Source organism: Bison bison, unplaced genomic scaffold (genome assembly GCF_000754665.1).
Source record: "Bison bison bison isolate TAMUID 2011002044 unplaced genomic scaffold, Bison_UMD1.0 scf7180017864141, whole genome shotgun sequence".
Classification (NCBI taxonomy): Eukaryota; Metazoa; Chordata; class Mammalia; order Artiodactyla; family Bovidae; genus Bison; species Bison bison.
This window is the reverse complement of record NW_011494713.1, coordinates 7,524,173-7,537,384: the sequence shown is the minus strand read 5'-3', so window position 1 is coordinate 7,537,384 and position 13,212 is coordinate 7,524,173. Positions and strand designations below refer to the sequence as shown.

Genomic DNA, 13,212 nt, shown 5'->3' with positions numbered 1-13,212 from the left:
CTGACAATTCATAGCGTCTGTCCATAGGGTCTGTACAGTCCACAGGGTCTGTATGACCCTATGGAGTCTGACACGACTGAGTGACTAACACTTTCACTAATACTAGTTCAGAATGCCTGGATCCAAGGGCTCTAGGCTCGCCGCGTTCCTTCCGCGTGATCTCCTCTCTCCAGCTGCCACACCCACTGCAGCATGGCCACAGCCTCAGAGTCCGGCTTCTTTATTTTAAAATCGGATTTCAGAACGCCTTGAGCTCCAGACCAAGCCTCAGTGGGCAGGGGGTGCGCCCTTCCTTGTTCGCTCCTGGGCTTCCCGACCTCCCCACCTCCCACGATCTCTCCGGTTACAGATAAGAACCGGTGATATAAGTTTCCAGAAAGAACTCCCACCCACCTCCAAGCCTCTCCTTTCAGCAGCGCGCTGCGTTTCTGGCGTTGCTCCAAGTCGCGCCAGCCCGCCACCAGGACGCAGTGGGCGTGGTGCCTCTGCGGCGTTCTCTGGGCGGGGCGACCTGGAGAAAAATCTAGCAAAAAGAAGATTCCGGTAGCCTCTCCCATTCCTTTCTCCGCTCCGTCCCCATATGACTTCCTGATGAAAAAAGCTGTGTCACCCTGTCTTGCTCTAAAATATTTTTAATCTCCGAGCCATACTATTTACGCGGGTGGCGTGGAGGTGAGGGTCTTCAAAGGGTAAGATTTAGCAGCCGCGGCTTTTTGCACTTTTTGCAGAGCTCGAACTCAGCAGGGAGATGCGGGCAGGGAGATGCGGGCTGTACGCAGTGCAAAGTTTCAGGCAGAAAGCATCCTTGGGCTCCGTCTAGATACCCGGCGGTGGAAGCCGCCTTATAGCCCTTTCCTCCCCCCATGCCCCATGAATAACAGTGACCTGGGGCTACTGGAGGCTGCGGTGGCTCCGTGCTGCTCATTTAGTCGTGTCCCCCGTTTTGCGACCCATAGACTGTAGCCACCACCACCCCCTCCCCACCAGGCTCCTCTGTCCATGGGATTTCCCAGGCAAGAATACTGGAGTGGGTTGCCATTTCCTCCTCCAGGGGATCTTCCTGACCCAGGGATTGAATCCGTGTCTCCTACATTGGCAGGCGGAGTCTTTACGAGTAAGCCACCAGGGAAGCAGTGACTCTGAGGCAGAATTTAAGAAACCAGAGGGGAATGTCTGCTCTTAAAGCGGGGAGAAAAAAAAAAAGCTACGAAAAAAGTGATAGCAGAAAGTTTTGATTTTTCAAAGCCTTTCAATTCAGTTCATTAGATTCTCACAGGCTAGGGAGGTTTGTTGTTAAACTACAGAAAGATGATTAAATGTTACATATTTCCAGTGAAATCCTAAACACCATCAAATGCTCTCGGTCCTGTCAGGGAGCACGCCCAGCTCTTCACTGAGGAGGCCACACCAAGGGCTGGCAGGAATCCAGGAAGGAAGAAGTGGGCGGGGAGTAGAGGGGGGCCTTCTTTCCCACACACCGCAGGCTGGGGTGGAGGTGTCACCTGGGAAATGAGAAAGATATCTTCGTCAAGAAGCAGACCTCCGTCTCCTGGAGAAACAGCCAATGGGTTAAAGGAAGCAAGTTTCTTCTCGTTTTTTTGAGCAGTGTTGTTTTACAGGTGGGCAGGGGAGGGGGCGGGGCTTCAAGGTTTCTAACTGGAAAAGCAAGAAGCCTGTCTTGCCTCTCTGAGAATAAGCTGAAGACGTTGGTCAGTTGCTCAGTCGTGTCTGACTCTTTGTGACACTAGGTACTACTGCAGCACGCCAGACTTCCCTGTTCTTAAGTATCTCCCACAGTTTGCTCAAACTCATGTCCGTCGAGTCCATTCATGTCCACTGAGCTAAGGATATGGGGTCTAAATAATATCCCTCCCACTCCCCCTCTCTCCAAAAAAAACGACCTAGTGATTGCTTGCTTTGCCTGAGAAAGGGCCATTTGTTTAAGGGTTGTGATCCCATCCACACCCCTACACACACCCAGAAGTGCCCCATGGATGCCCTAAAACCTGAAATCAGCTCCCTCTCTATCGTCTGGAGAATTCGGAGGTTCTCAGTGATTAAAACACTTTAAGAGATCATCCTTACCAGTTTCTGCTATTTGGAAGAAATTAGGAGGAATTAAGGGCAGGACAGTGAAGAAGGAAATGGCAACCCACTCCAGTGTTCTTGCCTGGAGAATCCCATGGATGGAGAAGCCTGGTAGGCTGCAGTCCATGGGGTCGCACAGAGTTGAACACGACTGAAGCGACTTAGCAGCAAGGGCAGGACAGAGGGGAAACGGAGCAAGCTCAGTCTCTTGTTCCTTTATTCTTCCATCCCAGGTGCTCTAAGTCACTGAGGTAGCCCTGGTTCACTATCCACCCCCCGTCCCCCTCCTCCCGTGGACACAGGACATGAAATGCCATGTTTCCACGGCTCTTAGTCTTTGGAACCCAGCCAACCCTGGAGGCCTACCAACTAACACCCTGAGTCCGTGTCCGGAGAAGGTGGTGCTTTTTACTCTCACCTCAATATCACCCTCCGATTTCACACTTCTGACACCAGTTTTTCTGTCTCAAAGTGAGAATGATTTGTGACTTACAGTTGAGATGCTGTCTTCCACATATTCTCCTGTGTAGTTGTCTACATGGGAGGAAGAAAAACAAGAAGGGAGGGGGGTGCATCTCTCTCTTCTGAAAAAGGTGAGATTCTCCAGTAAATAAATGACTCCAAACAAACCAACAAGTCAGAATGAGCAGATTATTATTTCCTCTTCAGCCATGCAGGTAAGTTGCAAGTAAAATGCAGATAAAGATTTTAACATAGGGTTTCTGTCTTTCCTAGTGGGCTGGTTATAGAATAAAAAGAGTATTTGTTTTGCTGCATCAAAGCATCCTTCCTGCTAGTTGTTTTCTTTTAAATGGGCAAATCAGGAAATGGTCTGTACTCCACATGAAATTAATAAGGATGTGGGCCGGTTATAGACTGAAAGAATGGCATTAAGCTAAAAGCAAAGGAATTAATGGTCATCAGTACACAAGCAAAAATGTCTTTAATAGCTCCAGAAACCTGAGCTTCTCAAAGTGAGAAACATACAGCATTTCAGTTTTTTTATAAAGCCATTTCATATTTGATTATTTGTAATCCATATAACTTGTGTTTATTAGATATATCCAATTTAAAGTCATGTGTGTACTGTATCAGAACTGAAGGTATTAAAAAAATCAAAGGCGTCAACTCAGATGGGTCTGACCATCTAACAAAACAATAAGCACCTATTTTTCATAACACTTTAAGTTCCGTATTAGCTGCCACTGTATTTATCTCAGTTAACTAGACTAATATTGCATTTCAAATGAATTAATGCAGGGAAGGTAAGTCCTTGAAGTATAGCTATGATGCTTTATAAGAAAAAAAAAATGTGGAGACTTCCTTGGTGGTCCAGTGGTTAAGAATCTGCCTTCCAATGCAGGAGATGAGGTTCGATCCCTGGTGGAGAAACTAAGATTCCACATGTTGTAGGCCCTTGCACCACAACTAGAGAAGCCTGTGTGCTGCCCTAAGGACCAATGGAGCCAAGTAAATATTTAAATATTGTTTTACAAAAAGATAAAAAGTGTGGGGATACATACGAGGAACTAGTAAAATGTACCTAGGACCCCTTGAACAGATATCCCACGAGGGGTATTAATAAAGAAATCTTTCATTAGAAGAACAAACTGAAGATAACCATTAATATATTCATTACCAGGCTGTCCATAGTTTTTACAAACATGTTTTTAAACCTAAATTAGGACACATAATCAGGTAAGAATGAGTACATGAATGAGAACGATAGAGCATGATATTTGAAGGTGAAATGGTTTCAGAATTTCTTGAGTCGATGATTGCTATTCATAAAAGAAATAATGCCCACAACTTTATGGAAGCCCCTGGTGACCTTCATACTCAATGCTCATGTCCTTGTGTAGTTCCTTCCCACAATGAATCAGACAGACTGTCTCTGGACCAATAGAACAATGGTAGTGATGTGTGTCTTTCTAAACCAGGTCATAAGAGGCATAGCTTTGACTTCGTCAATGTCTTGCTCCAGGGGCAGCCAGCTGCCATGTTGCAAAAATCTGCAAGCAGCTGCCCAGAAGAGCCCACACGGATGAGGAATTACCATCCTACTGAGTGAGCCACCTTAAAGTAGATTCTGGAGGCCTAATCAAGCCTTCAGATAGATAACAGTAACCTCATACAACATCTGACTGCAACACCATTAGAGACCCAGAGCCAGAACATCCCAACAAGGCCATCCCTATATTCCTGATTTGTGGAAATTAAGAAATAAATTATTGGGATTGATCCTAAATGTTTGTGATCTTTGAAAATAAACTTCAAATTCATCTCTATTTATAAAACCTGGTTCTTGTCTTCCTGCAGCTTAAAATTTGGCAGAAGAACTTATATGGACATAAATAATCAAAGGATTGGAAGAAGAACTTAAGCATTCTCAGTAACTGCAGTGGAACACTGTGAATGCAGATATGCCCTTGAACTGTGCAAAGACTGTAAGAATGCCGGTAATTGTGTGAAAGTTTCCAAGGTGCTGTTACAACACATGCCTGATTACAACACATTACAACACATGTGAAAATATGCTCTGATTCCACAAGGAACCAGGTGCCTCCCAAGCTGGACTACAAAGTACAGTCAGCGCAATAGTTGGTTAACAGCATGGACTTTAGAGCCAGCGTGGGATATTTGAGGGGCTCTCCCCAGGGGGTGCTAGTGGTAAAGAACCTGCCTGACATTGCAGGAGACATAATAGATGCAGGTCAGATCCCTGGGTCGGGAAGATTCCCTGCAGGAGAACATGGCAACCCACTCCAGTATTCTTGCCTGAGAATCCTATGGACAGAGGAGCCCCAAGGGCTATAGTCAATGGGGTCACAAAGAATTGGATAGGACAAAACAAATTAGGAGGCATGCATGCATGGGAGATTTAGATCTCAGCCTGCCACAAACTAGCTTATGACCTTGGTCAAGTCACTTAACAACTTATCTGTAAAATGGGGATGATAATCATACTGGACTGATAACATTGTCATAAGAAATAAATCAATGAGATGACACATATTAATAATGCACTTAGATCAAGGCCTGGGACACGGCACATATTCTGATAGCACTACAATCTCCATGGAGGGAAAAAAGCAACCCAATTAATTGCTAACCAACTTAATACTAGGGAAGAAACTTTACATGAAGTTAAGCAATTCCCCTGTAAGAGATGGACTTTAGTGTGGACATAATAGTGATATGTACATTTCCCATTCAGCCATTTGTCTTGAACTTTTAAAAGCTTTTCAGGAAATTTTGAATCATTAATCTAGAGTGGATCTGAGAAATCAAGTGCTGAAGCCTTTTGTAGCTAAGAAGACTGAGGCCAGAGTCGGGGTAGCGGTGGGGATGGCCCGCCTTCCATAACAAACAACACTAAAACCAAGAATAGACAGTTGGTTTTTGGTTCTCTGCTCTTTCCACGAGTGTTCACTGGACTGGGACTGAGTATTGAATACTCTTGACTTTCTAGTCACCCCAAAGGCATTTTAGCCTACCAAGAAGTTATTAATTCAATCAACATTTACTGTGATGGCTCAGCAGGTGAAGAATCCTCTTGCAGAGCAGGAGACACTAGAGACATGGGTTCAATCCCTGGGTCAGGAAGATCCCCTGGAGAAGGAAATGGCAACCCACTCCACTATTCTTGCCTGGTAGATCCCATGGACAAGGAGTGTGATGGGCTATAGTCGAAAGGGTCACAAAGAGTAGGATCCCACTGAGCAACTAAGCATGCACAGTGATAGGAATGATGCTAGATGCTGGAGAGCAGAAGGTCTGATTGCCATGTTTCTGAGGACCCCTCTACAGTAGAGGTTGCAGACATTTACTAAATGATTGTGAAAATAGATGCCACCTCCGACTGTGTAAACATCTTGTTGTTGTTGTTCAGTCACTAAGTCATGTTTGACTCTTTGCAATCCCATGGACTGCAGCACACTAGGCTTCCCTGTCCTCCACTAGCTCCCAGAGTTTGCTCAAGTTCATGTCAATTGAGTCAGTGATGCTTATAAACACACTTAGTAGAGGAATTTGGCTCCATCAGGAAAGATTTCCCCAAGGGAATGACAGTTGAGCCTAAATCTGGGCAAGGCTAAGGAGAGGATAGAAAAGATGAGTTGCTCCAGACAGAGAAAGCAGCCAAAACCTTGTGGCAGATGGGAGAACAGAGGGCTGGGGTGGCTAAAACACCAAAGTGAGGGAAGGGAAAGGGGGTACGCAGAGGGCGAGGCTTGAGAAGTAGTTTCAGGTCAGGTCTAGACAGACCTTGACGATCATCTTCAAGATTTGGGGTTTTATATTAAAAGAAATGGATAACTACTGGAGAGTTGTAATCAGAGACCATGTGATCAAAATTCCCTTTTCTAAAGATTACCTTCCTCTAGAACAGGAGTCCCCTGACTCCGGGATCTAATGCCTGATGATCTGAAGTGGAGCTGATGTAATAATAATAGAAACAAAGTGTACAATAAATGTAATGCTCTTGAATCATCCTGAAACCATCCCTCCTCCCTTGGTCCATGGAAAAATTGTCTTCCACGAAAAGAGTCGCTGGAGCCAGGACACAGAGGTTCCTTAGGGTGGTGGCAGTGTAAATAGGGAAATGTGGATGGATTCAAGATACCTAGGTAGTAAAATCAATAGGCTTTGGTGATAGATTAGAACAAAAAGATTGGAGAGAGGAAATGAGAGGATGATGTCACTGAGACAGTTCTACAGTCTCTGGTCTGTAGGATTGGATGGCTGGAGAGTGACATCATTAACTAGGGGAGGGAATACAGAACAAGAGTTTGAGAGGAGCAGAAGGGAGAGGGAGATTGGCCAAGGTATCACGTTTGAGGAATATTTTTTTTAAAAAGACTCCAAATCCATTCGGTTTAGATTTTTCAGTATTTTATTATGGCACACAGGATAGAGTATGGTACAGTGTTCTTACTTCAAGAAATTCTCAAACCAACCACTTCCATTTGGCTAAGGTTACTTTTTCACATATAATTTGCTTCTGTCTGAAATTGACCATGTGCAGCATCCCATGTATAAGGAACATAAATGTGAAAAGCTTGATTTCTGAGGCAACTCCTAGTCTTTACAGAAGCCAATGTATGGAGAATCCTTGTGGTTCAAATCCATAGCATCAGGGCAGATAAAGCAATATTTTACCTATTTGCTTTGGTGAGATATATTTAACTCAAAATATGTGGTGTGATGGGATCTGTAAACTTTAAATGGAGACCACTTTGCTTCCAGATTAAATTCATGACCTTTAAGAGGTCTCTAAACAACAAATATTGAACAAACTTAGCTGACAAAACAATTATCTAAGAACAGAAGCACAACAAAGGATAATCAGCAACTTCATTGACATTCCACATCAAGTGCAAGTGCAAGAGCTTTCATACCTTTACAGTGAACGGGATGGACGGGCGGGGGTGTGTATATGATGCAGTGTCCAACCAGTTGGAGCTATCACTGAAATCCAAATAGTTCCCAATAAAGACATGCAGACCTATGGCAATGTAACACACAAGTATAGAATCCCCCCTTTAGTGACTGATCACAATTTCATTATCTATATCTGTAGTTCTTAAAAAGTTTGAAATAGGTGGTATTGAAGGCTACTTGAGGCAACAGAATTAAGCTAACTACACACTCAATCATGAGCTCAGGATTGCAGGCAACATGTTTGCAATGGCAAATAAGCTTCAATATTCTTAACTCCCTTAAAAATTACACATTGAGAAAATTTTATTCCTTCTGATTACATCATTTGCTTGGGCTTCAACTTCTGCTCATGATAGTTAGGCTATACTTTTTAAATGTGGTGACAGTGACAGATGAGTGGGATTCACATTCTACCCATATGCTTTTACTATTATATATTAGTGTTCAAGTTACCTGTTTACCATAAAGGTAAACACGATTTCAGACTGCCTCCAAGAAAGCCATTCCCAGCATTATACAGTACACTTACGGGGCAAAGTATATTGCTATTTACCAAAGAAAAGGAACCCCAGGGATTCTCATTTATTCAAGTTTATTATCAGTAAAATTTTCGAGGGGAGAGATTTCATGAATGGTCATGACCTAATCATATCCTCAGAGTTACCAATTAAGGGGAGGAAATGCACTGTAATTGTTAAAATTTTGACTTGAAAAAATTTGGAAGTCTATAGTCTACATCTAGTGTCTGCTATTGGTGCCCTCTTTAAGATTTCTGAATTAAGTCAACAAGCACAGCAAGGAACGTCATTCAGTGTAACTTTATTTACTATTTATTGCACATAATTCGAGGTCTTTAATTTATAACCACCAAAGATTCAAAGGACTATTTTTTTCCCATGAAGTTTAACATTAACATTAGTGAATTCATTTATTCATGGTGTGGTTTTTTTATTGTAAACATCTGAATTATTCACATTGCCATAGATCCTGAACTCATAAGCGTGGACCATGCACAGGCTGGCAGCAAGCCAGGAAGCCACTCTGCAAGCAAACAGATACTCTGCGGAAGGAGAAAAGTCATAGCACAACATTTAATGTCCAACCTAAGTCATCTCAGAATTATACATATATTGACTTCTTATTCATATAGTATCTGCAACTCAACTGGTTGGTTGGTGATAGGGTTGACCTGATTTCGGGAGAATTATTCCTGGAAAAATTAAGGGAAGGGGAGGGTTCAATCTTTCTTCTCAGTGGCTTGCTCCTCCCCAGCACCTTCATCTTTTTTCTCTTCCTCCTCTGCTTCTTTGGTTTCTTCTGCTTCTTCGCCTTCACCTCCTTCTTCCTCCTTTGCTTCCTCAGCATCTTCCTTGGCAGCTTTAACATAAAAAGCAAATGTACAAACTCCAAATGCAGGGTGAGTCCAATCAAAACATTTCTGCTTTAATTTTGTGGGGAAACACAAGTGTCAGAATACTTCCCCCAAACCTCTTTCTCCATGCAACCAACACCTGCTGGGCACAATCTGCCACTGAACAGATATTTAAATAGAATGAGATTAGGTTCTAGGTACTGGATGCTCTGTTCTTTCCAGAACCTTGGGTTTTCTTTTATTATGTGTTCGGAATTCATTTTTGTTTTTTAGGACACCAAATGGCTGAGTTAAATGAATAGATTTTAAAATGTTTCATTAGGAATAAAAAGCAGCAGGAGGATTTTTTTTCTTTTTTTATGTTACTTTCAAAAAAGTACCATGCTAATCAGAGATTGTGTGTCTCTGGGAAAACAGCCAATTTGAGCAATGAGGTGCTTACTAAAGATCTGTTGAGGAAATAGATGTATTTTCTTTTTAAGATTATCAACTCTTATCTGAATAATATTTCCTGGGCATAAGTGAGGTTTCATGTATCTTACCAAACTCCTAACCATAATCCATGCCCATGCTGCCCCTGGAGTCACAGGGTGGTTTTGCTTTTTATTTGGTTTTGTGTTTTGTTTTAATCCTACCTTCTTCCTCTTGGGCTCCCTCCTCTTCCTCAGCCTCAGCTTCGGCCTCAGCCTCAGCCTCAGCCTCAGCCTCTTCCTTCTCCTTCTCCTCTTCCTCTGCTTCTCCTTCAGAGGGCGGCTCGTCCTTGGCTTCCTCAGCTTTAGCAGCCTCGATGGTCTCCTCCACCTCTATCTGCTCCTCCTGGACGTGGCTGGTGTAGTAGGACGGGAAGGAGCGGGCAGACATCAAATAGGAGCTGGTCTGCAAACCTCCATAGGCAGATCGGCCAAAGACCTGGGAGCTCTGGGTGTAGCCGGTGGTTAGGCTGCCCACACTGGTGAAACTGAGCCGGGTCTCCTCACCTTCCAAGAGTTTCCTGGGGAGGCAGGGGTTAACAAACATGAACACCGGAAGTGTGCTCAGCCCACCACTCATCACCTCCCCCAAAGCCAGGCTGAAAGGCAAAGGCAGGGTTGGGAATTATCATAACCTAATGACTGGGGATGCTGTGACTGAGTCCAGGAGAAATACACAAAACAACAACAAAAAAAGCGCCTTAAAATATAGTCCTGTTCCTTACGCTTGAAATGCAATGAGAAGCTAAGAACAGGCCTCATTATTACAGGATTAAATTCTTCTTGGAAAAGGCCAAAAAGTAACACAATTACTCCAAAGGACTATTTTTGAAAGTTTCTGATTCAACAGAAAGGAAGTCTGATTTTCTCCCTAAGGTTGACAGGCTGCTACCTTGGCACTTCCATTTTTACCTGTAAGCTGCAATCTCAATGTCCAAAGCCATCTTGACATTGAGGAGGTCTTGGTATTCCTTGAGGTATCTTGCCATTTCGCTTTTTGTGGTTCTCAATTCATTTTCCAATTTGTTGATTGTGTCCTGTTGGAAGACAACCGAAAAAAAAATCTAAGTGTAAATCTCCACTGCTATAATTTTACTACAGCATAGCTGCAAAGGCCTAGGTTTAATTAAAATCAGAGTGCACATCCTAGCTAAAATCTCCCCTAAAATAACTCTTTTTTCTTTTTAAACCTTTGATTGCCTTAAAAAAAAAAAAAAAAAGCCAGCTTCACAAAGCTAGAGATGAAAATCAAAAAAATGATAGGAAAAAAAAACTGATAGAAGAAACATTTTTTTTGTTTTCATTAATTAATACACCTAATGATGATCATAAAATGCCTGCAAAGAACTAAATGGGTTTTTTTAAAGTTGTCTCTCACTCACTAGTTAGCTTTATCAATTTTATCCAGATTGTATACAGGAAATCCACTTATTTGTAGGAGAATGAAGTAGATAAATTTAAATTTATTTTCTCTAAAATATTTTCTATGTATCTTATTTTTTCTTCTCTCCAGAAAAAATGGAGATCCTTAAAAGAAAAAGAAATGTTTTACTATGACTATCATCACCACTGCAATTTTGACTGTATTCCTGTCTCACTGCTAAGGGAAGAGAGTAGTTGGTAAAACTAGTCAGAAAGGATAACTGGTCACAGTTATCCTTCAGAACTAATGAGAGCTCATCGCTATATTTATTAATCAGATGATCCAACCTCTGCAGCAAAGCAACTTGCGCTGAATGCAGGACAGCTGAGAGGCAGACCAGAGGCAAAGTCCAGGTCCAGTCCCTCCTCCCATCCCTACCCAATATCCTGCAGGGCTGGGCAGCTTTAATGAGGAACAGAGATTCAACTGCACGCAGCATCTATTAGCACACCGCAGTCGCGTCCCCGCCCCGCCTTCCAAGTGCCCCACCCCCTCCCACACTGCCCCCAGGAAGTCAAGTTCCACCCCCCCCCCCTTAATATCTGCTTGCTAATGCCTCATCTCTGATCTTCTCTTTCTAGGCGCGCCCTCAAGTCTCCGCCACCACCCCCACTCCGGCCCATCCTAACTCGATTCTGCAGCACCCTCCCTGCCCCCTCTGCGTTTCGCCCGGCGCCTTACCTGCATAGCGCTAATGTCGGCGTTCTGCTTGTCCTCTAGTTCCTGCAATTGCTTCTCCAGGGCTTCGTTCATGCCCCGGCATGCTTCGATCTCCAGGGTCTTGGCCTTAAGCAGGCGGCGGCTCTCGGACACCTCGTCCTTGGCGGCGCGCACAGCATCGGTGTTCTTGGCGGCGCTCTCGGTCAGCACCGTGAAGCGGCTCTTGAACCATTCTTCGGCATTCTGCATGTTCTTGGCGGCCAGCTTCTCATACTGGGCGCGGATGTCCTTGAGCGCGGCGGAGAGGTCGGGCTTGGAGGACACGTCCATCTCCACGGAGATCTGTGCGTACTGGATCTGCGCCTGCAGCTCGGCGATCTCCTCTTCGTGCACTTTCTTCAGAAAGGCGATTTCGTCCATCAGGCTGTCGATGCGCTTTTCGAGCTCGGCGCGGGCGAGAGCCGCCTCGTCGGCCCCTTTGCGCGCTTCCATCAGCCGGCCCTCGGCGTCCTCACGGCTCAGCACCTCCTCTTCGTAGCGCGCCTGCAGGTTGCGCAGGGTCTCCTCCAGCCCCTCGCGCTCGCCCTGGAGTGCCTGCTTCTCGTTGGTGGCGTCTTCCGCTGCCAGACGCAGATCGCGGATCTCCTGCTCGTAGAGCGCCCGGAAGCGGGAGGGCTCGGAGTGCTTCTGGCGCAGCACCAGCAGCTCGGCTTCCAGGACCTTGTTCTGCTGCTCCAGCTCGTGCACGCGCTCGATGAAGCTGGCGAAACGGTCGTTGAGGTCCTGCAGCTGCGCCTTCTCCTGGGTGCGGATCGACTTGAGGTCGTTGCTGATGGCGGCGACCTGGCTCAGGTCGAGGCTCTCGAGGCTGGGCATCAAGGAACCGGAGCTGGAGGAGTAGCTGCGCCGCACGGACAGCGAGGAGGAGACGGGCGCGGAGTAGCTGGAGTAAGCGGAGCGCGCGGTGCTGTAGCCGCTGCGCACGCTGGAGATGTGCACCCGGGGCGTCTCCACGTAGCGCCGTTTGTAGGAGGTCGAGTAGTACGGCTCGTAGCTGAAGGAACTCATGGTGCCGGTCGGTGCCCCCCTGGCCGGCGGCGGAGATGGAGGCCTAGAGAGAAGAACAGGGAAGAGAGGGGGAAGGGAGGATGGATGGCTGTGTGCGGCTCTGCTCGGTCCTGCCACCCCTATTTATACTGAGAGGACTCTGACGCAGCTGCGATCGATCACGGCGCGCCTGGCCAGTGGGGGCAGCGCGCTGCTGCAGCCAAGGCAAGGATTCTGCGCAAAAGGAAGGTGGGGGTGAGCCACGGCCCGCGGGGATGCTGCGGCTGTAGTCCTTTGCACTTTTCTCTGAGACCCTCTGTTTTCTCTCAGACCCCGAACCCCCTCACTCATTTCCTTTCCCTACCCCCACCCCATCCTACTTAATCCTTGACCCCTGTATTACTCGGATTCGATCGTGCCTCTAATAGCAAGTTATCATTCCCAACTGACACCTTAGTTTTCCATACCCCACCCAGTACCATGGAGACACACTACCCCTCTAAGTCGCCCGTTCCCCACCGGGGTTCAGCATGCCTCTGGTATTTATGGTGCCTCCTGGGCACTGGAGATACAAACGATTGTCTAAGGTTGCATGTATGCGGCATATATGGAGGAAAGTTTTCTATTTCTCTGTAGCTCTTTCTGGAATTTTCTTTAATTTATCTCTTTCACCTGATTTTTTTTTTTTTAATTTTCATGCTCTCCTCCTA

General features: G+C 45.4%; 1 protein-coding gene across 1 annotated transcript; it reads right to left on the bottom strand.

Moving 5' to 3' along the window:
- Positions 1-6,964: 6,964 nt before the first annotated feature.
- On the bottom strand, positions 6,965-12,658 carry NEFL (neurofilament, light polypeptide). The gene is made up of 4 exons (XM_010840169.1): positions 11,477-12,658; positions 10,285-10,409; positions 9,538-9,893; positions 6,965-8,907 (listed from the first exon to the last, which is right to left on the bottom strand). Exons 1-4 carry the CDS (start codon positions 12,521-12,523, stop codon positions 8,768-8,770), a joined length of 1,668 nt encoding a protein of 555 aa, XP_010838471.1. The 5' UTR covers positions 12,524-12,658; the 3' UTR covers positions 6,965-8,767.
- Positions 12,659-13,212: the final 554 nt, after the last annotated feature.